The sequence below is a fragment of the Scyliorhinus canicula genome, chromosome 14 (assembly GCF_902713615.1).
Source record: "Scyliorhinus canicula chromosome 14, sScyCan1.1, whole genome shotgun sequence".
Classification (NCBI taxonomy): domain Eukaryota; kingdom Metazoa; phylum Chordata; class Chondrichthyes; order Carcharhiniformes; family Scyliorhinidae; genus Scyliorhinus; species Scyliorhinus canicula.
Window position 1 is genome coordinate 27,608,830 of NC_052159.1, and position 23,020 is coordinate 27,631,849.

The window sequence follows — 23,020 nt, forward strand, 5'->3', positions numbered from 1 at the left end:
CTAGCCCATTCCCGGGGCCAGAATCGATCGCGATCGGGGTCGTTTCGTGCCGTCGTTGAACTCGACCGAGTTCACGACGGCTTTCTCGATGCGGCGCGACATCGGAGAATTGCGCCCATGGACTTTGTGCAAGGATAGTGCAACATTTGCCCTTATACCTCCTTCCTTACCACTATCCAGGGCCCTGACCACCGCTTCCAGGTGAAACAGAGATTTACCTCTTTTAATTTAGTACTGCATTTGCTGATTAAAAATTTAATTTCCTCTATATTGGAGAAACCAAACACAGACTGAGACATTGCTTTACTTATAATCTCTTTTTAACTTTGCAAGTATGGCCCTGAGTGTTTAGTCATTTGCATTTCTACTTCTCCATACCACTCTGGCCTCTCTGTCCTTGGCCTCCCTATGGACAATGAAGCTTAAAGAACCTTATTGTTCAATTGCAATATACTGCAACTCAATTCTCAATTTCATTATTATAGTCAGACTGAAACCACTGCTCCCATTTTTTCAGGTAGCAGTCATCAGTTATGGTTCGGCTTCTGCCCTTTAATAGCTCCTCCGAACTGCTTGTTACACTTTATTTGTCCTATTAACTCTCCATTTTGCCTTCGACCATCATCGCATCCATTTGTCATTTAATCACTTCTGTCCTCCACCTCATCACTGATCTTGTTCTTTCCTTCCCTCCCTCTGCTCACATTAAATCCCCAAGCCTGCCCTCCTCAATCCCGCTTTCCCTGGCTTTCCACATGCCTTAAAAACTGCAAAATCACTAACTTCCAGTTCTGATGAAAGGTCAAACTGAAACATTTACTTCTGTACGTTCTTCCCTCGAGATGTCGCCTGACTTGCTGAGTACTTCAAGCAGTTTCCATTTTTATTTCAGATTTCCAGCATCTGCAATACTTTTACTTTTGTTCTAAACATGTGCCTCTGTACATTGAGATTTGCTGATGTGTAATTAACTATACAGTACTACATAAGAAAGCGTGAAATTAAATATATTTTAGATACTAATAGCAGCTCACTTTCTAATTGACTGTTTCTTGCTCAGTGGACATGGAGAAGCAAAAAATGAAAAAACACAATTAAACCAGATTATGAGAGTTTGGTCCTTCCAAAAGCACTCGGCATGCATAGTAGTGTAGCATCGCTCAATCCCAAGTTACCTGGTTCTATCAGTTTTTCTTACATAGAGTGACAAAACTGTGATGCTCCTGTTAAGCTTTGTACTGCTGAGACTTCTGGTGGGGCGCCCTCGAGGAGACAGGTCGCAGGTCAGATCGCTCCCGCCCGCGATGGGCAAACGGACCTTTTTTAACGGACTTTTTTGGGACCTGGCAGCCTGAATCGGTGGAGGAGACGATAGGAAAGAGGCTTCCTTTCCGGGGTATGGGCAGCTGGACTAGAAGTGGTTGAGTGGAGCGGCAAGGATCGAAGCGGGAGCAGCGGGGACCCCAGACTGGGCGGCCAAGCATGGCAGACGGCGGGGACCGGGGAGTGGAGGCTCACTGGCCAAGGGAGGAGCAGATGGAGTTCTTCAAGAACTGCTTCGCCGAGCTGAGGAGGGACACGCTGGACCCGATGAGAGCAGTGATGGACCGAATGGTCGAGACACAGGCGGTCCAAGGGAAGACGCTCAGGGAGGTCGAGGCGAAGCTCTCCAGCCAGGCGGACACGGTAACGGAGCTGGAGCACGAGGTGGAGGAGCTGAACGCCCGTCAGAGGAGGATGCAGGAGCAGCTTGAAGAGCTGGGGAAACAAAGCCAGGAGGCAGAATTTAAGGATCATTGGCCTCCCCGAGGGCTGCGAGGGGTCGGATGTGGGTGCATACGTGACGGGTATGCTTGAGGCGCTGATGGGACCGGAGGCCTTCCCTCAACCCTGGAGTTGAATGGGGCACATAGAGCCCCCACAAGGAAGCCCAGGACGGGCGACCGACCGAGGGCCTTGGTGGTCCGCTTTCACCGGCTTGCTGACAGGGAACGTGTGCTGCGATGGGCCAAGGTGGAGAGGAGCAGCAGGTGGGAGAACTGCGAGGTGCGTATTTACCAGGACTTGGGAACGGAGCTGGCCAAGAGGCATGCAGGATTCATCAAGGTAAAGGCAGCCCTCTACAAAAAGGTGAGGTTTGGAATGCTGTATCCTGCAAAGCTCTGGGTTATGTTTGAGGAACTCCACTACTATTTTGAGACACCAGAACAGGTTTGGACCTTTATTAAAGATAAGAAACTGGACTTGAACTAATGGGCACCTGGTTCTTTCAGTGCTGTACAGTGGCGGAGGTCTGTTAACCTAATTTGCTCTGATTAGGTGTGGACTTTTATTAAAAGAAGCTGGACTGGAACTAAAAGACTTTGGGCTCTCAGAGCTTTTGTGTGGCGGCGGTTTGTTAAACTATCCTGTACTGAAATGTTTTATCCAAGATTGTTTTCAGCCTGGACAGAGAGTGGGGGCTGGAGGGCGCACTGTTTAGGGTGTTTTGGGGGGATTTCAACAAGGTTGGGGGGGGGGGGGGGGGGGGGAAGAAGAGAGGGGGGCCCTGTAAAGGGGGCCCTGCACTTGGTACGTTTTGGCGGGAGATCGGGGCCTCTGATAGGGGGATGGGCTAGGGGCTGGTTACGGGACTTGAAAGGGCACGGTGGGATACAATTAGGTTAACGGGCCCCTGGTGTGTGGGGGGAGGGCCCGAGCGCTCAGACGGGAGACAGGCAGGCGCCAAGGGCAGGGGTCAGCATAGCTAGCGTAGGTCAGGGGGCACCAGGGAGAGTCGGAGGTGGGGCGGGCTACAGCCAAGCACAGGGCTGACCTGGCAGGTCGGGCCTCGGGGGGCAGGGAGGCTGAGGGGGGTGGGGGTGGGGGGAAGGATTAGGGCCACGTTAGTTTAGTTGAACACGTGTGGCATGGGCAAACAGAGCTGGCAGCGGAAGTGCCTTATTAACATGTTTATTCTTTCCCACTGTTCGTTTTCACTATGTTAAGGCTCTTTGCACAGGGCCATTTTTCTCTCCGTAACTGTTACAAATTTGTGTTCAATAAAAAACTAAAAAAAAAACGTTTTGTACTGCTGAAAAATATTTATAAATATCATTTATATATCACAGACATAATGTCTGTGGTGGGTAAAGTCTTGGAGAGGATTATAAAAGATACGATTTATAATCATCTAGATAGGAATAATATGATTAGGGATAGTCAGCATGGTTTTGTGAAGGGTAGGTCATGCCTCACAAACCTTATCGAGTTCTTTGAGAAGGTGACTGAACAGGTAGACGAGGGTTAGAGCAGTTGATGTGGTGTATATGGATTTCAGTAAAGCGTTTGATAAGGTTCCCCACGGTTGGCTATTGCAGAAAATACGGAGGCTGGGGATTGAGGGTGATTTAGAGATGTGGATCAGAAATTGGCTAGTTGAAAGAAGACAGAGAGTGGTAGTTGATGGGAAATGTTCAGAATGGAATTCAGTTACGAGTGGCGTACCACAAGGATCTGTTCTGGGGCCGTTGCTGTTTGTCATTTTTATAAATGACCTAGAGGAGGGCGCAGAAGGATGGGTGAGTAAATTTGCAGACGACACTAAAGTCGGTGGAGTTGTAGACAGTGCGGAAGGATGTTGCAGGTTACAGAGGGACATAGATAAGCTGCAGAGTTGGGCTGAGAGGTGGCAAATGGAGTTTAATGTGGAGAAGTGTGAGGTGATTCACTTTGGAAAGAATAACAGGAATGCGGAATATTTGGCTAATGGTAAAATTCTTGGTAGTGTGGATGAGCAGAGGGATCTCGGTGTCCATGTACATAGATCCCTGAAAGTTGCCACCCAGGTTGATAGGGTTGTGAAGAAGGCCTATGGTGTGTTGGCCTTTATTGGTAGAGGGGTTGAGTTCCGGAGCCATGAGGTCATGTTGCAGTTGTACAAAACTCTAGTACGGCCGCATTTGGAGTATTGCGTACAGTTCTGGTCGCCTCATTATAGGAAGGACGTGGAAGCTTTGGAACGGGTGCAGAGGAGATTTACCAGGATGTTGCCTGGTATGGAGGGAAAATCTTATGAGGAAAGGCTGATGGACTTGAGGTTGTTTTCGTTAGAGAGAAGAAGGTTAAGAGGTGACTTAATAGAGGCATACAAAATGATCAGAGGGTTAGATAGGGTGGACAGCGAGAACCTTCTCCCGCGGATGGAGGTGGCTAGCACGAGGGGACATAGCCTTAAATTGAGGGGTAATAGATATAGGACAGAGGTCAGAGGTGGGTTTTTTACGCGAAGAGTGGTGAGGCCGTGGAATGCCCTACCTGCAACAGTAGTGAACTCGCCAACATTGAGGGCATTTAAAAGTTTATTGGATAAGCATATGGATGATAACGGCATAGTGTAGGTTAGATGGCCATTAGTTTTTTTCCATGTCGGTGCAACATCGAGGGCCGAAGGGCCTGTACTGCGCTGTATCGTTCTATGTTCTATTCGTAGTGAAAGTTAACATTCTTGCTGTTTTATGCAGTACAACACGAGTTCGTGCCAGAATAATGGCAATCTGTACCTGCCAATGTTCCAAAATGCAGTTCTACGGTTTGTTTGAAATGAAACATATCATACACCATTAATCTCCAATGAAGATATAATTTCACCTGATTTGATTGTTTTCTGCTCTCTGTCTGCAAAGTTCATCTTCAGTGTCAGATGACTTTCTAGCCAATATTTTGACTTCTTCCTCCAGAGAGGTTACACTATCTTTTAAACAAGTCAACCTCGATCGATGCTCCAGTCTTTCATTTTCCAACTGAGAAGAGCAAAATAATGTGATACTGAGTGATGACATAGTAAATGTGCTCAATGTAGGTGTAGGAGACAGAATACAAGTGAGTAATCCAATGTTTAAATCTAATTACTATAAAGGTTGTGTTAGTGATGACAATTTTTGTTATAATTCCCACTAAAGATGCTAGAGCAGCACAAAATAAAATGACAAAAGTCTGATGTTCTTGGCAAACACGGAGTTTTCAAACTTATGTTCACACAAAATCTAGGTTGCATTTGTTGTCTTGGTAGAATCATAAGTAAAGCACAGTCCAGGCAGGTGTTCTTTATTTGTATACATTTTAGATGTAACAGTGTTTTATTAAGTATTTTCCTATTTGATTATGTGTATGGATGTCTTTAACAAAAGTGAACATGCGCGTGTGATGTTATTGGGAGTACGAGTTTTCAATTTAGCCACAAGGGGCTTGTGATGGTTGTGTTTAGCTGCTGGTAGTGTCTCAAGCCAAACTGCATTATTACCTCAAAATTTTCTGAAGTAAAGATTCAAATTTTACAATGCATTTGGTGACCTTTCTTGTGATCAAATTATCACATCTTTCTGGCGATGAGGATTAAAAAGGACAAGAAAATTTAAGATGTAGCATGGTAACACAAAGGTTTATAGAATGAGTAGCTAGTGTGCAATGTGGTCAGCGGCAATGGCTATGCTCAGGACTATCAGTGAGTTTGCGGAGAGGCACGGGAACTGGACTGACATATGTGGAAAGGTTGGGACACTTTTTCCTGGCAAATGGAATTGCAGACAAGGTTAAAAAGTACTCAGTACTCAGTGCGTGTGGTTGGCAAAGACTTACAAGTTATGAGGAATTCAGCAACACCAAGGAAACCAGAGAACATTTCATTTGCGGAGTTAGTTACACTCGCTCAGAATAATTACCATCCTCAGCCTTCAATGATTGCCCAATGTTCCATTGTCATTTTTGAAAGGCAAGACAGTCTGTAGGTACTTTTGTTGCTGAACTGTATCAACTCTCTTAGCACTGAGAATTTGGGGCAGTGTTAGAAGATATGCTCTAGGAAAGATTGGTCAGTGGGATTAATGAAGAAGACAGTATACAGCGTCTTTTGTTGTAGGCAGCCACATTAACTTTCACGAAGGCTCTAGAAATTTCTCAGGGCATGGAGATGGCTTCCAACAATGTAAAGGATATTCAAAAGACACATAGTGGAGTGCATCAAGTAAGAAAAGAGCCAGCAAACAAAAAGGCAAATGCAGTGGAATAATCATTGTAAGTTCAGGGACATGGTGTGCCACAATTGCAACAAAAAGGAGCATTTGGCTAAAATAAAGTACAGGAGTGCCAAGAGCACGTCAAAGGCTGAGCAGGGAAGTTCAAATTCAAATGCGCCTCAGTCAGCTACACATCACCTGGAAAGCACAGAACAGGAAGAGAAGCATTCCTACGACATGTTCAATGTGAATGAAGTGCGCACAGAGCATATTTATGCTCTTCCTCTTCGGTGATCACATGGTAATGAGTACAACTGTCCACCTAAGAAATCCGTGCTATTGGTCATGGGTTCTTGCATGGCTGATGAGCCCAATGCTAAAGCCACATCTTCAACCGTACACTTAGCAGGTGTATCCAGGAGGTGGGATCGGTACTTGCACTCTAGATTGCTGGTATTCCTTTCTCACGATCCTTTGCAGGGCCTCTTTTTGATGTCTGATGTCCTCAAAGAATTGTGTCCTTTCAATCAGGAGGTTTCTCCAAGTAGGTCTCTTCTGAGTTTAGAGAAAAGATTTTCTTTGGCATTCGGGACTCTGCCGGCCCAATGGAGTTGGCTTTGGCTGCTCATGGCCTCGATGCTGGTGCTCTTGGCTCCTTCAAGGACACTGATGTTAATACACCGGTCCTCCCAGCTGATGTGGAGAATCCGTCTCTCCAGGGCATCTGAATGCAGTACAAGTTTCTGAGCCATATAGAAGAATTGGGAGGATGACTGCCTTGTATACAAGGATCCTGCTGTCAGCACAGATGACACTGTTGTCAAAGACTCTCATCCTTAGGCATCACAGATTGGATACAATGTTGAATCTTCACATCAATGTCAGCCCTAGGGAAGAAGTGGCTCCCCAGGTTTGAGAAAATGTTCCACGTTTGGTAGGGTTGATTTTGATGGAGGTTGGATCTTGCCCTGGGGTGGGTTGGTAAAGGAGAGAGTGGAGTTGGTGTTATCAATGTTGTTTTCTTCATGGATTTCAACCGTTTGAGGTTGATTTTTTTCCTGTCCATCCTGTAGACAATATCCACTCCACTGGTAAGCTTGCGCTTGACAAGGTGAAGAATGGTGGCAATGAAGATGGAGAATAGGGTGGGTGCGACAACACATCGCTGCTTGACTCCGGTCTTGACCTCGAAGGTTTGTTTTATTTACATGGAGGACTGTGCTGACATCTCGTCTTGGAGGAGTCGGAGGATATTGATGAATTTCTCTGGACAACCGACCTTTGATTTCTCGATTGACTGAGTCAAAATGCATGTAGAGTGGTTAATGTTGCTCCTGGCATTTCTCTTGGAAGTTCACAAGCAATGAAAACCATGCTATTTATTCTACAGTGGAGGTCGATGGACAGAAACTTAAGATGGAGATGAGCACAGGAGCCTCTACATCTGTCATCAATGCGGAGACCTTCAGGAGCATTTGGGGTTCTAAGCAGGCACCAGCCCTTACTCTTAGTCAGTCAGTGATCAACCTTTGAACTGGCTAGATTATACCATTACTTCGAGTGTTTGAGGTGGGTGGACATTGTGCATAACAGCCAAGAAGCAAGAGCACTGCTCCTGGTGGAGCAGACTCGATGGGCCAAGTGGCATAATTCTGCTCCTATTATGGTCTAATCAACAACAGGACTTTCACTAGCTGAAGTGTTGATGGGTAGGAAGCCAAAAGTGTCACCTGGATCTGATCTGTTACATCCTGACTAACCTGCAAAGGAGAGGCATTTCAATTCAAATGACTGTGTGTGTATATGTAAGGGATTTCAGCAGTAACCAACAATGGCTGCCTGGAGTTATTCTAAATCAAAGTGGTCCAGTATCTATACTGGTGATACTAACTAATGGAAGGGATGTCCGCGGACACCAAGATCACAATCGTCTCTATGCCATGACTCTGAGACAGCCAAGTTTCCGGATCACACGGCAGAAAGAAATAATGCTGTGGAAATTCGACAGGAGGTGGTTCCTGTTGCTCAGGGGCACCCAGTGGACACTACTCCGGGAAGTTGAAGGACTTCCTCTCACTAACAACTAACCTACTTCTGCATCCTCAAGTCCAGCTCAACAGAACCAAGACTCACCAGTGTCTACTGAGTCATCTGTGGTTCTACACAGATCACAACAGAGTAGCAAAGTTCCTGAAAGATTGACATGTGGGCTCAGAGGTTTGCTGTTGTCTTGCCTTAAGGGGAATTGAATATTAAGGAGGGGGGGGGGGGGGGGGGGGGGAGTGTAATAGAGTTTTAATAAGCATCTTCCCATTTGATTATGTCTATGGCTATCTTTAACAAAAGTTTGCAGCACGTGTGAAGTCATCAGGAGCGCAGGCTTGCACAGTATTGCCATGAGGAGTTTGTGTCTAGTTGTGTTTAGCTGTTGCTGGTGTCCGTAGTCAAATTATTATTACCTCATGAAATAAAGATTTAACTTTTACAACACGTTCGACTACCTTTCTTGTGGTCAAGTTACCACAACAATTATAGCACCAAACATTGAAAAAGTCTACATTACTGTGTGCATGGAACCCTTCAGGTCTTCTATTCTTTGCTCCAGATGCGATCTCTCATTAATTGCGGTCTCCTGGGAAATCTAAATGTAACATTGAGAGAATTAAATACTGATAAACTAGATTTGATATTATTTTCTTGCTCGGTGTCATTCACAACTTCTATGTGCTCCTAACAAAGCAGCTTAGGCAAAATATTTGCTTGCATCAGGGAGTCAGTGACCTCCAATCCTCTGATAGCTTTATCAGCCTGGTAAACAAATGCCAAAGCATGTTAACCCTGCATTGTGCTTGTACATCTCCAATTGGCTGAGCCTTATCTAAGCAACATTAATAACTTATATTTATATAGTACCTTTACCTATAGTCTGTATTAAAACACCTCATGATGCTTTACAGAAGCATTATAAATTTATGAAATTTATACAAAGTAATAAATTAATTAACTAATCAGAGATGGCAGGGCAGGTGATGTGCTGTAGCTGTATGATGTGGGAGCTGGCTGTTCCCCTTGTGAATGGCAATGACCACATCTGCAGAAAGTGTTGGTTGCTGGAAGAACTCCGGCTCAGAGTTGATGATCTGGAATCTGAGCTTCAAACACTGCGGCACATCCGGGAGGGGGAAGAGTTACCTGGACACTTTGTTTCAGGAGGCAGTCACACCTGGGAGATTAAGTAATTCACATTCAGTAAGTGATCAGGGACTTCAGAGTGTGACTGTTAGTGAGGCAGGCAGGGGGAACCTGAGTTCAGGAGTGCAGGAGCCTCAGCCCTTGACCTTGTCCAACAGGTATGAGACTCTTGCTCCCTGTATGGATGAGGAAAAGGGCTCTGGACAGGATGAGCCAGCTGACCACGGTACCATGGTGCAGAAGGCCATTCAAGAGGGGGGAGTAAAAAGACAAGTAGTTGTTATAGGGGATTCTATAATTAGGGGGACAGATAGTATCCTATGCAAGCCGGATCGGGAGTCTCGCATGGTGTGTTGCCTGCCCAGTGCCAGGGTGCGGGACATCTCTGACCGGCTTGAAAGGATATTGGAGCGGGAGGGGGAGGATCCAGTTGTTGTGGTCCACGTTGGGACTAACAACATAGGTAAAGCTAGGGTGGAGGACCTGTTCGGGGACTATCAAGCACTAGGAAGAAAACTGAAATACAGGTCCTCAAGGGTCATAATCTCCGGATTACTGCCCGAGCCACGTGCCAATTGGCATAGGGACAAGAAAAGTAGGGAAGTAAACACGTGGCTAAGGGATTGGTGTGGGAAAGAGGGATTCCACTTCATGGGACATTGGCATCAGTTTTGGAACCGGGGGATCTGTACCGTTGGGACGGTCTCCACCTGAACCGATCTGGAACCAGTGTTCTAGCGAAGAGGATAAATAGGGTGGTCAGTAGGACTTTAAACTTCTGAGTTGTGGGGAAGGGAAAGTGAAAGAGACAGGGAGCATGGAGTTAAATGGCAAGATACGCAGGAGGATAACATGTAGGCAGGTGGATTTAAGCTTGAGGCAGACTAGGAATTCAACAAAAATTTGGACATCTTAGGACTTCCAATATCTGTAACGATAAGAAAGTTAGCATTAAGGCACTTTACCTGAATGCTCGTAGCATTTGTAACAAAGTAGACGAACTAATGGCACAGATCATCGTGAATGATTATGATGTGGTAGGCATCCCAGAGACATGGCTGCAGGGGGTTCAGGACTGGCAGTTAAACATCCAAGGATATACAAACTATCGAAAAGACAGGGAGGTGGGCCGAGGGGGTGGGGTTGCCTTGTTAGTTAAGAACAAAATTAAATCTATGGCACTAAACGACATAGGGTCGGATGATGTGGAGTCTGTGTGGGTAGAATTGAGGAACCACAAAGGCAAAAAAACCATAATGGGAGTTATGTACAGACCTCCTAACAGTGGTCAGGACCAGGGGCGCAACATGTACCGGGAAATAGAAAAGGCATGTCAGAAAGGCAAGGTCACAGTGATCATGGGGGACTTCAATATACAGGTGGATTGGGTAAATAATGTAGCCAGTGGATCCAAAGAAAAGGAATTCATGGAATGCTTACAAGATGGCTTTTTGGAACAGCTTGTCATGGAGCCCACAAGGGAGCAGGCTATTCTGGACCTAGTGCTATGTAATGAACCAGACTTTATAAAAGATCTTAAAGTAAGGGAACACTAAGGAAGCAGCGATCATAATATGGTTGAGTTCAGTCTGCAGTTTGAAAGAGAGAAGGCAAAATCGGAAGTAATGGTGTTACAGTTAAAGAAAGGTAATTACGAGGGCATGAGAGGGGAACTGGCAAAAATCGACTGCAGAGCAAAAATGGCAGGAGTTTGTATGCATAATTGAGGACACTGTACAGAGGTTCATCCCTAAGAAAAGAAAGATTATCCGGGGAGGGATTAGACAGCCATGGCTGACAAAGGAGGTCAGGAAATGTATCAAAGAAAAAGAGAGATCCTATAAAGTGGCCAAAAGCACTGGGAAATCAGAAGATTGGGAAGGCTACAAAAAACAAACAGAGGTTAACAAAGAGACAAATAAGGAAGGAGAGGATCAAATATGAAGGCAGGCTAGCCAGTAATATAAGAAATGATAGTAAAAGTTTCTTTCAATACATAAGAAACAAACGACAGGCCAAAGTAGACATTGGGCCATTTCAAACTGATTCCGGAAGGCTAGTGATGGGAGACGAGGAAATGGCTGGAGAACTTAATAAGTACTTTGCGTCTGTCTTCACAGTGGAAGACATGAGTAATATCCCAAAAATTATAGAGGGTCAGGGGGCTGAGTTGAGTATGGTTGCCATTACAAAAGAGATGGTGCTAAAAAAGCTAAAAGGTCTTAAAATTGACAAATCTCCTGGCCCCGATGGGCTACACCCTAGAGTTCTGAGGGAGGTGGCTGAAGAAATAGCGGAAGCGTTGGTTGAGATCTTTCAAAAATCACTGGAGTCAGGGAAAGTCCCGAACGATTGGAAGATCGCTGTTGTAACCCCCTTTTTCAAGAAAGGATCAAGACAAAAGATGGAAAATTATAGGCCAATTAGCCTAACCTCGGTTGTTGGTAAAATTCTAGAATCGATCGTTAAGGATGAGATTTCTAAATTCTTGGAAGAGCAGGGTCGGATTAGAACAAGTCAACATGGATTTAGTAAGGGGGGGTCGTGCCTGACGAACCTGTTAGAATTCTTTGAGGCGGGTGACAAGTAGGTTAGACCAGGGAAACCCAGTGGATGTGGTCTATCTGGATTTCCAAAAGGCCTTTGATAAGGTGCCACACAGGAGGCTGCTGAGTAAGGTGAGGGCCCATGGTGTTCGAGGTGAGCTACTGGCATGGGTTGAGGATTGGCTATCTGACAGAAGGCAGAGAGTTGGGATAAAAGGTTCTTTTTCGGAATGGCAGCCGGTGACCAGCGGTGTCCCACAGGGTTCAGTGTTGGGGCCGCAGCTGTTCACCATATATATTAATGATCTGGATGAAGGGACTGGGGGCATTCTAGCGAAGTTTGCCGATGATACAAAGTTAGGTGGTCAGGCAGGTAGTGCTGAGGAAGTGGGGAGGCTGCAGAAGGATCTAGACAGTTTGGGAGAGTGGTGCAGGAAATGGCTGATGCAATTCAACGTGAGAAAATGTGAGGTCTTGCACTTTGGAAAAAAGAATCCAAGCATAGACTACTTTCTAAACGATGAGAAAATTCATAATGCCAAAGTACAAAGGGATCTGGGAGTGCTCGTCAAGGATTCCCTAAAGGTAAACATGCAGGTTGAATCTGTGATTAAGAAAGCGAATGCAATGTTGTCATTTATCTCAAGAGGGTTGGAATATAAAAGCAGCGATGTGCTACTGAGCCTTTATAAGGCTCTGGTTAGGCCCCATTTGGAGTACTGCGTCCAGTTTTGGGCCCCCCATCTCAGGAAGGACATACTGGCACTGGAGCATGTCCAGCGGAGATTCACACGGATGATCCCTGGAATGGCGGGTCTAACATATGATGAACGGCTGAGGATTCTGGGATTGTATTCATTGGAGTTTAGAAGGTTAAGGGGAGATCTAATAGAAACTTACAAGATAATACATGGCTTAGAAAGGGTGGACGCAAAGAAACTGTTTCCGTTAGGCGAGGAGACGAGGACCCGTGGGCACAGCCTTAGAATTAGAGGGTGTAAATTCAGAACAGAAATGCGGAGACATTTCTTCAGCCAGAGAGTGGTGGGCCTATGGAATTCATTGCCGCGGAGTGCAGTGGAGGCCGGGACGCTAAATGGCTTCAAGGCAGAGATAGATAAATTCTTGATGTCGCAAGGAATTAAGGGCTACGGGGAGAATGCTGGTAGGTGGAGTTGAAATGCCCATCAGCCATGATTGAATGGCGGAGTGGACTCGATGGGCCGAATGGCCTTACTTCCACTCCTATGTCTTATGGTCTTATGGTAAAGCAACATTAGGCACTGAGTCACATAAGAAGATATTAGGGCAGAGGGTCAAAAGCTTTGTCAAAGAGGTATATTTTGATTGCCATCTAGAAAAAGGAAAGGGGTGTCGGGAGGTTTACCAACGGAATTCCAGAACTTAAGGGCCAAGGCAGCTGAAGGCACAGCCATTAAACAAATAAATAATTAAAATTTAGGGTGTCAGTTTGGCACCGCAAACAATTTATTTTTCAATTGACCCAATTTGTAGGGCAAAATGGACTTTTGATTCACTATTGCCAGATTTGCACTATCAGAGACCAATTAATACCAGCAAGAAGTCCATGGCAGAATTATACACTTCTAAATTTAATTCTGATACGTAAAGATAACACAACTCAACTTTACTGAAGGCAGTAATATGCAATACAGGATAAAATTTATGCCAAGTGTACTTCTTGACAGAAGAATTATTATATGATATTTGCAGAATACAAACACAGGAACTGAAAATCCTAACATTGTAGTGTAAAAGGGCAGCACGGTAGCACAGTGGGTGGCACAATTGCTTCACAGTTCCAGGGACCCAGGTTCAATTCCCGGCTTGGATCACTATCTGTGCGGAGTCTGCACGCTCTCCCAGTGTCTGCGTGGGTTTCTTCTGGGTGCTCCGGTTTCCTCCCACAGTCCAAAGATGTGCAGGTTAGGTGGATTGGCCAGACTAAATTGCCCATAGTGTTCAAAAAGGTTAGGTGGTGTTACTGGTTTGTGCGGACAGGGTGGAGGTGTGGGCTTAGGTGGGTTGGTCTTTCCAGTGCGGAATCGATGGGCCAGGTGGCCTCCTTCTGCACTGTGCATTGTAGAAGTGGCATATTGGAGATTGAATGTGATAACCAACTCATAGATTATTCTACCTGGCTAAAATTAACAAATCTCATTGAAAAGTTAGTACAAAAGATGTAAACTGTTTGTCATGATCATCGTGGAAAGCATGCAATGTAACCAAAACATGTTTTTAAAATTATAAATTAGATGTGATATTAGCTACACAAATGGGCCAATTTCAAAATATGCACCGCAGACTCAGTGGAGTCTCAGAGGAGTAGATACAAATCCATTTTGTGGGCAGAAATGGGGTATGAAATATAATTTTCGGCAAAAGAAAACAAAATAAAAGCTTTGGCTCCTGACAGGAAGTAACAAATGATATGAAAAGCCATGGATCCCCTTATTCCTGTCCCATCCCAGTCCAAAGCACTGGGCAGAGGAGGGAGGAATCAAACATTAGAGATAAAGATGCAATCAGCAGCAAGCAGACTTCAAAGATAATGGTGTACGGTGAAATATAATGCTTTTGCTAAGTTTAGGAAAACTTTTCCTCCCATCTTTAAGGCCAGGTAGCATAAACAGACATAGAGAAACCATTTTCATGATTCCTCACCAAATCCTGTTTGGCTCAGGATTAGAAGCAAGGTTCTATGGAGTTGCAAGATTAATGTTTAGTTACCAAGATTCTGCATTCCAGATTCTAAGTGCTGCTGCCAGCGGACAATCTGGACTGCGTCCGGCTGGCGCTCGGGGCATCACCAGGGTAGGATTCTCATGGCTTGACTATACAAAAATATGCATAGCATCAAACATGCCGGTTTCCCTGCAGTTAACTGGGTCGGGCCACCATCTTGAATGGAGGCCCTCATCCCAACATTGAGGGACAGGCAATCCCCCACAATGCAAATATTAACCTATGCCCCACTGACGAGAGAAGTACCCTAAGCCCCTCTTCCCCCCTCGCCCAACACCATGTATTCATCAGGATGATCAGCACCCCTCTAGAGCCTCCCAAGACCTCCCCGCCCCCTCCAGCCACTGGCCCACCTGGCCCTCCCCCTTGTTCCCCCCCTCCAAATTTCCAATGATGCACTGCCCCCATGGCACAGACATCCTCACAGTAGCTCCATAATCTGCATGATGAACCCCAAGTGGGGTCAAGGGGGTCAGCCCAGTGTTCATGTGCCCCTGCCAGGCGGAAGAGGAAGGATCCCCCAAAGGTCTTGGGGGTTGGTTTGTGGATAAGGGTTTGAACCTAGGACCCTCCCCTAGGATGGAGGAGGGGGGGGGGGGCTTGACTGGACTGACCCTTCCAGCCCTGGGCAAGCTGAAGATCACTCTTCGCATGGTGATCTCAAGCAGCCCTCTGTTCAAGATCTTCATCCTTGTCAGACCTGTTTAAACTCTAAAGTGGCTGTCCTCATTCTGAAGTGCTTTGCCTGACAGCTGGTGACCAGACCAGACAGTTCACTGAAAGTTCAAGCCAGTAACACTTGCCCTTTCCTCACATCTGTTCCCTCAGTCATATGCTATTTAAACTGCTGTTTTTTGAAGTGTCAGAGCCTTCATAGAAAGCCCACAACACTTCAAAAGACTTCCTGAGACCACTGTGATGGTTTGTGGGGGTGGATTGCATGTCACTGCCAGTGCAGGGCAGGAAGCCCACTATGGCCAGCAGGGCAGGACTGGATACTGGGGACAGGTCTGCCACCCAGCGCCAATCCCATTTTTAGCCCGAAACAGGATTCTCCACCCGGTCAGGATTCCCAATCTTAACGCCGGTGAATCCCAGCCATACAGTTTCTTAAGTTTTTCCAAAAGCATTAAAGGGATTCACTGACTATTTAATAACTCCATTGTCTTGTTTGGTTGAGTAAAGCACTTTAGAATTAAGTTGTGCTTTCCCTCACCTTCAATCGTTCCCGAAGACTGTCTCGCTCAGTGGTCATCCTCCGCAGGTCTGCTACAGCTTCATCGCGCTCACATTCTAAACGTCGCAGTATATCTTGTGCAGTCAAACTGTTTTTCTGAGACCTCGGAGATTTGGCAGCATCCCTGCGTAGTCTAGTAAGCTCTTCCTGGGCCTAGGTTATTATATGCAATTAGCAAATGAGCATAACAAATATTTAAATGTATTTGGTTTAAAAGAAGCTATTCTTGCAAGTTAGTTACATGTCCTGGTCAGAGTTACACCGGAAATAAATTGGTTTTCATTAGCAGTTAGAAAACATTAGTTCTTGTAAATTTATACAGAAATTCAGTTACGCTTTAAATCAGACCAGCCATAGCCATTGCCAGCTTTTTAATATCACAACAAAGGCTTTGTGTCTAGCACCATGAAATTCAAGCCTCTGACAATTCTGGAACATGTTCAAAGCCATATTAATTTCTTCTTTAAAGCATTTCTATTAAGATGCCATGTGCTGCAGCTACAACACATCACCACCTACCCAGCCACAGCCACCGTTTATTTCCGAAGGGGATTCTCCATTTCATCTTTGGGGTACCAATATGATGCCCTGGAGCTCGGAAGTTACAGCAATTCTCTTTCATTTGCGCCGAGGACCTGGGTTCAATTCCAGCCCTGAGTCACTGTCTGTGTACAGTTTGTACATTATCCCTGTGTCTGCGTGGGTCTCACCCCCATAACCTAAAGATGTGCAGGGTAGCTGAATTGGCCACGCTAAATTGCCCCTTAATTGGAAAAAAAGAATTGGGTCCTCCAAATTTTTATTTTTAAATTCTCTTCCACTTTGTGAACTCTGCACTCAGGTGAAGCTACTCTGTGGGAATCCTTTGATTGTTAATTCATTTACTATTTTATTATCCCGATTACTTTTTTTTTTTAATTCCCTGGATCTTAGTTTAAGCCAATGCCATGACAGTGAAAAAAGAGAAATACTCACCATGCAATTGCTCACCTGCCTTTCCTGTGACATCATACTTAGCATTCACATCAAAAATTCAAAAAAATCAGCCTGTTTCAAACTAGTTGTTTATATCCCGCTCCAGCTTCATTCAGCTGACGCTACTCCTGCTGCCACTGTTTACATCTCTCTCCAGTCTTGCTCAGCTCCTGCTCCCCAATGTAGTGATATGCATGTGCACATCAATGTATATAATGTATATAGTTATCGGGAAGACCTCCGACCAGCAGGTGGTGATAGAGATCCATCATGCGACTTGAGAGATTCGACAGTTGGTAGTAAGCCGTACTACAGGACAGTCGCACAAGAAGTAGCTCCAGGAGAATCCACTGAATTCAATCACTAGTCGTCGCCTCTATTATAGTTTGTTAGTTATCTTTCCATGTGTTTGTTAACAAATCATTTTACTAGTTAAAGAACTAGATGTTCTGTGTGCATCATTACCACGGCCACAATTACCTGTAAATATGTATGTTAATTTTTGCGTGTTTGTTTTTGTTTGTTTTTTTTTCTCTCTCCTAACAATTTGTAATTTGTTCAATATAAAATACGAAAACTGAATAAAAACATTTATAAAAAAAAAATTACCACGGCCACAACACAGAACAGAACATGGTACCAAGATTGTTGAACAATTAAAGATAACAACGGAGAAGATGTGACGAAACAGGCTGAAGAAAGAAAATTCTTCCGCCTACCTGAGAGATTGGTGGTTTGAAGGCACCCCACCAGCTTCAAGTCATCAGTAAAGTAGATGAAAATTGGCGTGTTTTTAACCAGCAATTCAGACTCTACTGTGCAGCCCTTTGCTTGCAGGCACAGCCTGACGAGAGGCATGTTGTGTTGCTGCTCACGATAGCAGATCCTCAAGCAATAAACATTTCTAATACCTTGCCGCTCGACAGCAAAGCGGAAAGCAAGAGCTTTGATGAAGTTATAAAATTCTTTGATCACTATTGCTCCACAAAGAAAAATGAAATATTCAAGTATAAGTTATCTCCTTCACACGGGCATTCAGACGGCGGGCAAATCGTTCGATAGTTTTCTAACCGACTTGCAGTTGAAGACGCAGTCATGCAAATTTAGCACTTTAAAATCGTCGATGATCCGTGATCAGATAGTGTTCAGCATATCAAATGACAAGGTACACGAGAGACTATTATGGGAAGATGAGCTTCAACTGGAAAATGCTGTCAATATTTGTCATACCTGCATGCTAGCTGCATAGCAGATTAGCATGCTCAATCAGAAATATTTTGGCGGCAACGTGGCAGACGACGTCAGCGCCATAAGCACTGTGACGCAGTCAAAAAAGAAACATGGTCGCAGTGCGGGTGCCCATTTTGAGCAGCCTTCAGGATCCGCCATTATGTTCCAGCAATGCGGCAATTGACATGATCACAGAGTGGGCGTGCCGAAGGAAGAAACCCCATAGACTATGTGGCTCAGATGCTGGTAAATCTGGTGGGAAGGGGCAGCTTCCCCAACCTGCCAAAGACAGACAGAGCCCAGAGGTCACTCCAGCCAAAACCCAGGGCCGGGAGCAGCCGGGGACTATAATCGCCAAGGTGCACCAGTACCAGGACCAGGAAAGAATCCTGCGCTGAGCCGGACAGACAAAGACCGGAAACTGGGAGAGACACCAGATTCCGATATACCAGGACATTGGGGCAGACCTGGCCAAGCACCAGGCGGAGTTTAAAGAGTAATGGCGGCCCTGTACAAAAGTGGGGTAAAGTTTGAGATGTTGTACCAGCCAAACTATCGGCCACTTTCCAGGACAGGACAGGGAGCATTACTTTATGGCCCTTGGGGACACAGACAAATGCTTCCGAGAGAACAGGCTGGGAAGGCAGCAACAGAGGGAAAGGTGAAAAGATCACTCAGAGACTAAAACACTTAAAGATCATTTGCACAGGATGGTATCGCCTCGCTCTGAACCAGAGAGCCAAAACGCAGCAAGGAAAGGGCAATGGAGCGCAGGAGAGGGAGAAAAGGAGGAAGAGGGGGAAGAAAAGTAGAGGCGAAGGGTAGACTGACCCCAGGAGGGGGGGCCACCACATTAGCGGGAAAGCTAGCGCCAAGAGTCAAGAGAGTGAGGGGATGCCACAACACATCTCCCAATGGGGTGATATTAGAAGCGGTAAACAGGGAGGGGGGGGCGGGGAAAAGAGGGGGAAAGAGGAGGGAGGCTACAACAGGTCACACATGGCACCTCAGACAGCCACTTTGGAGGATCTCCAAACAAAGGGAAACCCCGGAGTGCAGGGGAGCAACCATAAGGTCAGCGGTGTTCTGGAAGGGGCACCAGTGGTCCTTGTTAACACGTACGCTTCCAACTGTGAGTTCATAAAGAGGACCGTGGAGAAACCCCCCTACATAGATACGCATTGACTAATCATGACTTTAACTATGTACAGGACCCATGGATGGACAGATCAAAACGCCAAATCGGGAAGACCTCAAATACGGCAAAAGAACTAAGCGCGTTTATGGAACAGATGGGGACAGTGGAGGTTCACACATCCAGGGGAGAAGGAGTTCTCCTTCTCCCAGGTACACACAAGGTATAGACATGCATCGACTTCTTTGAGGTGGGGAAAGCGGTGCTTCCAGGGATAAGAACGGAATATTCCACGATCGTAATCTCTGACCACGCTCCACGATACATGGACGTTAAATTGGAGACGGCCATACCCAAAGCCCCTCCCCAAGGAGGTTGGACACGGCCCTACTTGCCGACAAATCCTTTTGCGAGAAAATAACACAGGCCATAGACAGGTGACCTGATGAAGGAGCTGCACTCCGAAAACTAATGACTCCAAACAAACCTGTTGGACTTTAACCTGGTGTTCTAAGACTTCTTACTCTGCCCACCCCAGTCCAATGCCGGCATCTCCACATCACACGGGGTAAGATAGTGACCTGATACAGAGCAAGTTATCATGGAGTTTCTTTGTACTCCCCTGGCACTACCCCTATGCATGACTGTCCTCATGTACTTCGTCTTAGAACCATCTTCCGACCACTGGATGTACCCGCACTTATATCTGAGTGTCTTGTCACATGAGCATGGTTTTGTGACCGCATGGTGGATCTGTACCATCACCTGCTGGTTGGAGGTCGCACCACCAGCTGGCGATCAACAGCACCACCCAAAGCTGCAGACTGGCTGGCCAACCTGTCGGAATTTCTCCAACTGGAGAAAATCAAATTCGCCATCCTGGGTCTGAAGAGGGCATCTACAGAACTGGAACCCATTCACCAACTTGTTCCAGGACCTGTTTGTAGCCAACAGCCAGTAGAGCGGGGGAAGGGGAGGCACAGACCAGCCACAGATCATAAAGGAAAGGGAAAGGGGGGGCTAAAGCCCATAAAAAAGACCACGGTACACAAGAGGCATAACTGCAAAGCACAGGCCCAAGGGTAAACAGAGAACCAGAAGGAGGAGCGATACACGGGAAAATACATGCTGGGGGCCAACACTAGCCAGGGCAACTGAGGCCAAATGGGGCCTGCAGCCACAGAGGGGAGAAAAACATGTAGATGTTAATATGTGATCCTCGTTTGTTTGTAGTTTATTTTTCTCGTTCTTTGATCTATCTCACTTTTGTAATTTTAATTCCACCTTGGTGGCTTTTGTTTTATATGCACGGTTATGACACTTGTAATTTAACGTATGAACTGAAACGTATAACATAAAAATGTGAAAAACAATAAAAACATTTATAAAAACAAAAGATCCTCTGGGGACATAGCGCATGACATATATATCCCAAGAAAAGACTAATATGAAATGTGCACCAGGATTAAAAAAGGGATTTCAAGATGAGTAGAGCCAAAGCTCATGAAAACAGAACTCCTCCCGCGCTCACTTGACTGCCGTGAATCATTAAAAAAAAAATCACAGTAGCAGTTAGCATAGTTAGCACTAGGGATTCACAGCACCAGAGTCCCAGGTTCGATTCCCTGGGTCACTGTCTGTGCAGAGTCTGCACATTCTCTCCGTAACTGCCTGGATTTCCTCCGGTTTCCTCCAACAAATCCTGAAAGACGAGCCGTTAGGTGAATTGGACATTCTGAGTTCTCCCTCTGTGTACCCGAACAGGCGCCGGAATGTGGCGACTGGGGGCTTTTCACAGTAACTTCATTGCAATGTAAGCCTACTTGTGACAATAAAGATTATTATAGAATAATGTGACGCTCAACTCAATCTAGCTGTCTCTTCATTTTTCTAATGCAGCAAATCATTAAACTCTCCCATTGTAAGCATTTATTTCAGCTGGTCTTGAGAGCATTTGTTGAAGGAAAGATTGACTTGTATCATTGTGAGGTGAAGTTAAGAGCAGGCTGAATTAATTACCATGCTCTAATAGAACATTTGCTTCTAATTATCATCCACATGGTTGACACAAGAAATAGTTGCTTGGGATGAAACTTTGGGGTTGGGGGGGGGGGGGGGGGTGGTGGAACTTTGCCTGTGGAACCAAAGCCAAGGAAGAATCATAGAATTTCTAGTGCAGGAGGCCATTCGGCCCATCAAGTCTGCACCGGCCCTTGGAACAAGCACCCCACTTAAGCCCACACCTCCACCCCTTAACCCAATAACCCCATGAACTTCTGGAGTTACAGGACATAGTTTCCATTGAAGAATAGCAGCAAGTTACAGAAGAGATTGATCAAGCTGGTGTATAGAAATAGACACCAAGATTTAAAAAATCGTACACAAAAGACAATGAAAATAACAATATTGGTTCTTACCTGCTCATACAGGAGTTTGCTTTGGTCTCTTTCTGCAGTTAAAACTTTGACATTTGCCTGAATTTCTGCCATGTGCCTTTCATATTTACTTAACATGATTTGAAGATCATCGCGCTCTTTAATAATGCATATCAGTTCAGACTCATAGCTTCCTCCCTGATTTTGACAAATGACAGAAAGTAAACTGGTCATCAATAAGCCAGAAAAGTGTACAATATTTCCCGCATGAATATTACTTTCTTCTTTCAGAAGTCAATCCAATCAATGGCTATATAAATATACAAATGTTCCAATTGTCAGATACCTTTTATAGAGCTTCAAATGCTTTTGAAATTAATGTACATAATGAGACAGCATTTCTGCTAGTTGAGAGTCTATGACTCGGCGCATAATCTGTACATTAGAGCCAGACCATTCAGGAATTAAATTAGGAAACAATTTCACAAAAAAGATGGTAGAAAGCTGGAACTCTCTTCCAAAAATGGCAACTGATGCTGGAACATTGTTAATTTTGGAACTGAAATTGATAAGACTTGTGCTAACCAAAGGTACAAAGGGATATAGGAACAAAGCAGGTACATAGGGTTAAGTTGCAGAAGTGGAAAGAGTGGAACTTGGAACTATCAGCATCAATAGGGAAACGGTATTCAACAAACCCTTGGGATTGAGGGCAGATAGGTTCCCTGGCCTGATGGCCTACATCTTAGGGTGTTAAAGGAAGTAGCAGCAGAGATAGTGGATCCATTGGTCACTATATTTCAAAATTCCATGGAGATAGGAAAGGTTCCAGTAGATTGGAAAAATGCTAACGTAACGCCCTTATTCAAAAAGGATGGGAGGTAGAATGTGGGAAATTACAGCCCAGTTAGTTTAACTTCTGTTGTTAGAAAATTGTTAGAATCAATTATCAAGGACGTAATATCAGGACATTTGGAAAGCCAAAGTGCTATCCATCTGAATCAGCATGGTTTTATGAAAGGCAAATCATGTTTGGCAAATTTACTTGAGTTCTTCGAAGATCTAACAAGCAAAGTGAATAATGGGGATCCTGTCGATGTAGTATATCTGGACTTCCGGAAAGTGTTTGATGAGGTGCTGCACAGAAGGTTAATTCACAAGGTGAGATCACATGGGATTAGGGGACTTTATTAGCTTGGATAGAAGACTGGCTGATGGGGAGGAGACAGAGGGTCTGGATAAATGGATATTTTTCTGGATGGCAAGATGTAACTAGTGGGTGTCACAGGGTTCGGTCCTTGGTCCTTGGGCCCCAGCTATTTACAATGTTTATTAGCGACTTTGATACAGGGATAGAAGGTTCTATAGCCAAATTTGCAGATGACACAAAAATAGGTGGGACAGTAAATTGCAATGAGGAAATAAGAACCTTACAATGAATATAGACAGGTTAGGAGAGTGGGCCAAAATGCAGCAGATGGAGTTTAACGAGGAAAAGTGTGTTTTGGTCAAAAAAATGGAAAGGCAAATTATCTAAATCGGGAGAGACTTTAGGGTGCTCCGATGCAGAG

The 23,020-nt window shown here is 45.1% G+C and overlaps 1 protein-coding gene across 16 annotated transcripts in view; it reads right to left on the minus strand.

Annotated features, from left to right (window-relative positions):
* tsga10 (testis specific, 10) overlaps nt 1-23,020 on the minus strand; it is a 243,823-nt gene that overhangs the window by 119,352 nt on the left and 101,451 nt on the right. For all 16 annotated transcript variants that reach the window (XM_038818645.1, XM_038818643.1, XM_038818648.1 and 13 more), the window contains 4 exons: nt 21,492-21,647; nt 15,714-15,887; nt 8,557-8,634; nt 4,630-4,781 (listed from right to left, as the gene is read on the minus strand). In XM_038818645.1, coding sequence (XP_038674573.1) covers nt 4,630-4,781; nt 8,557-8,634; nt 15,714-15,887; nt 21,492-21,647 — 560 coding nt within the window. The remainder of the gene's footprint in view (nt 1-4,629; nt 4,782-8,556; nt 8,635-15,713; nt 15,888-21,491; nt 21,648-23,020) is intronic.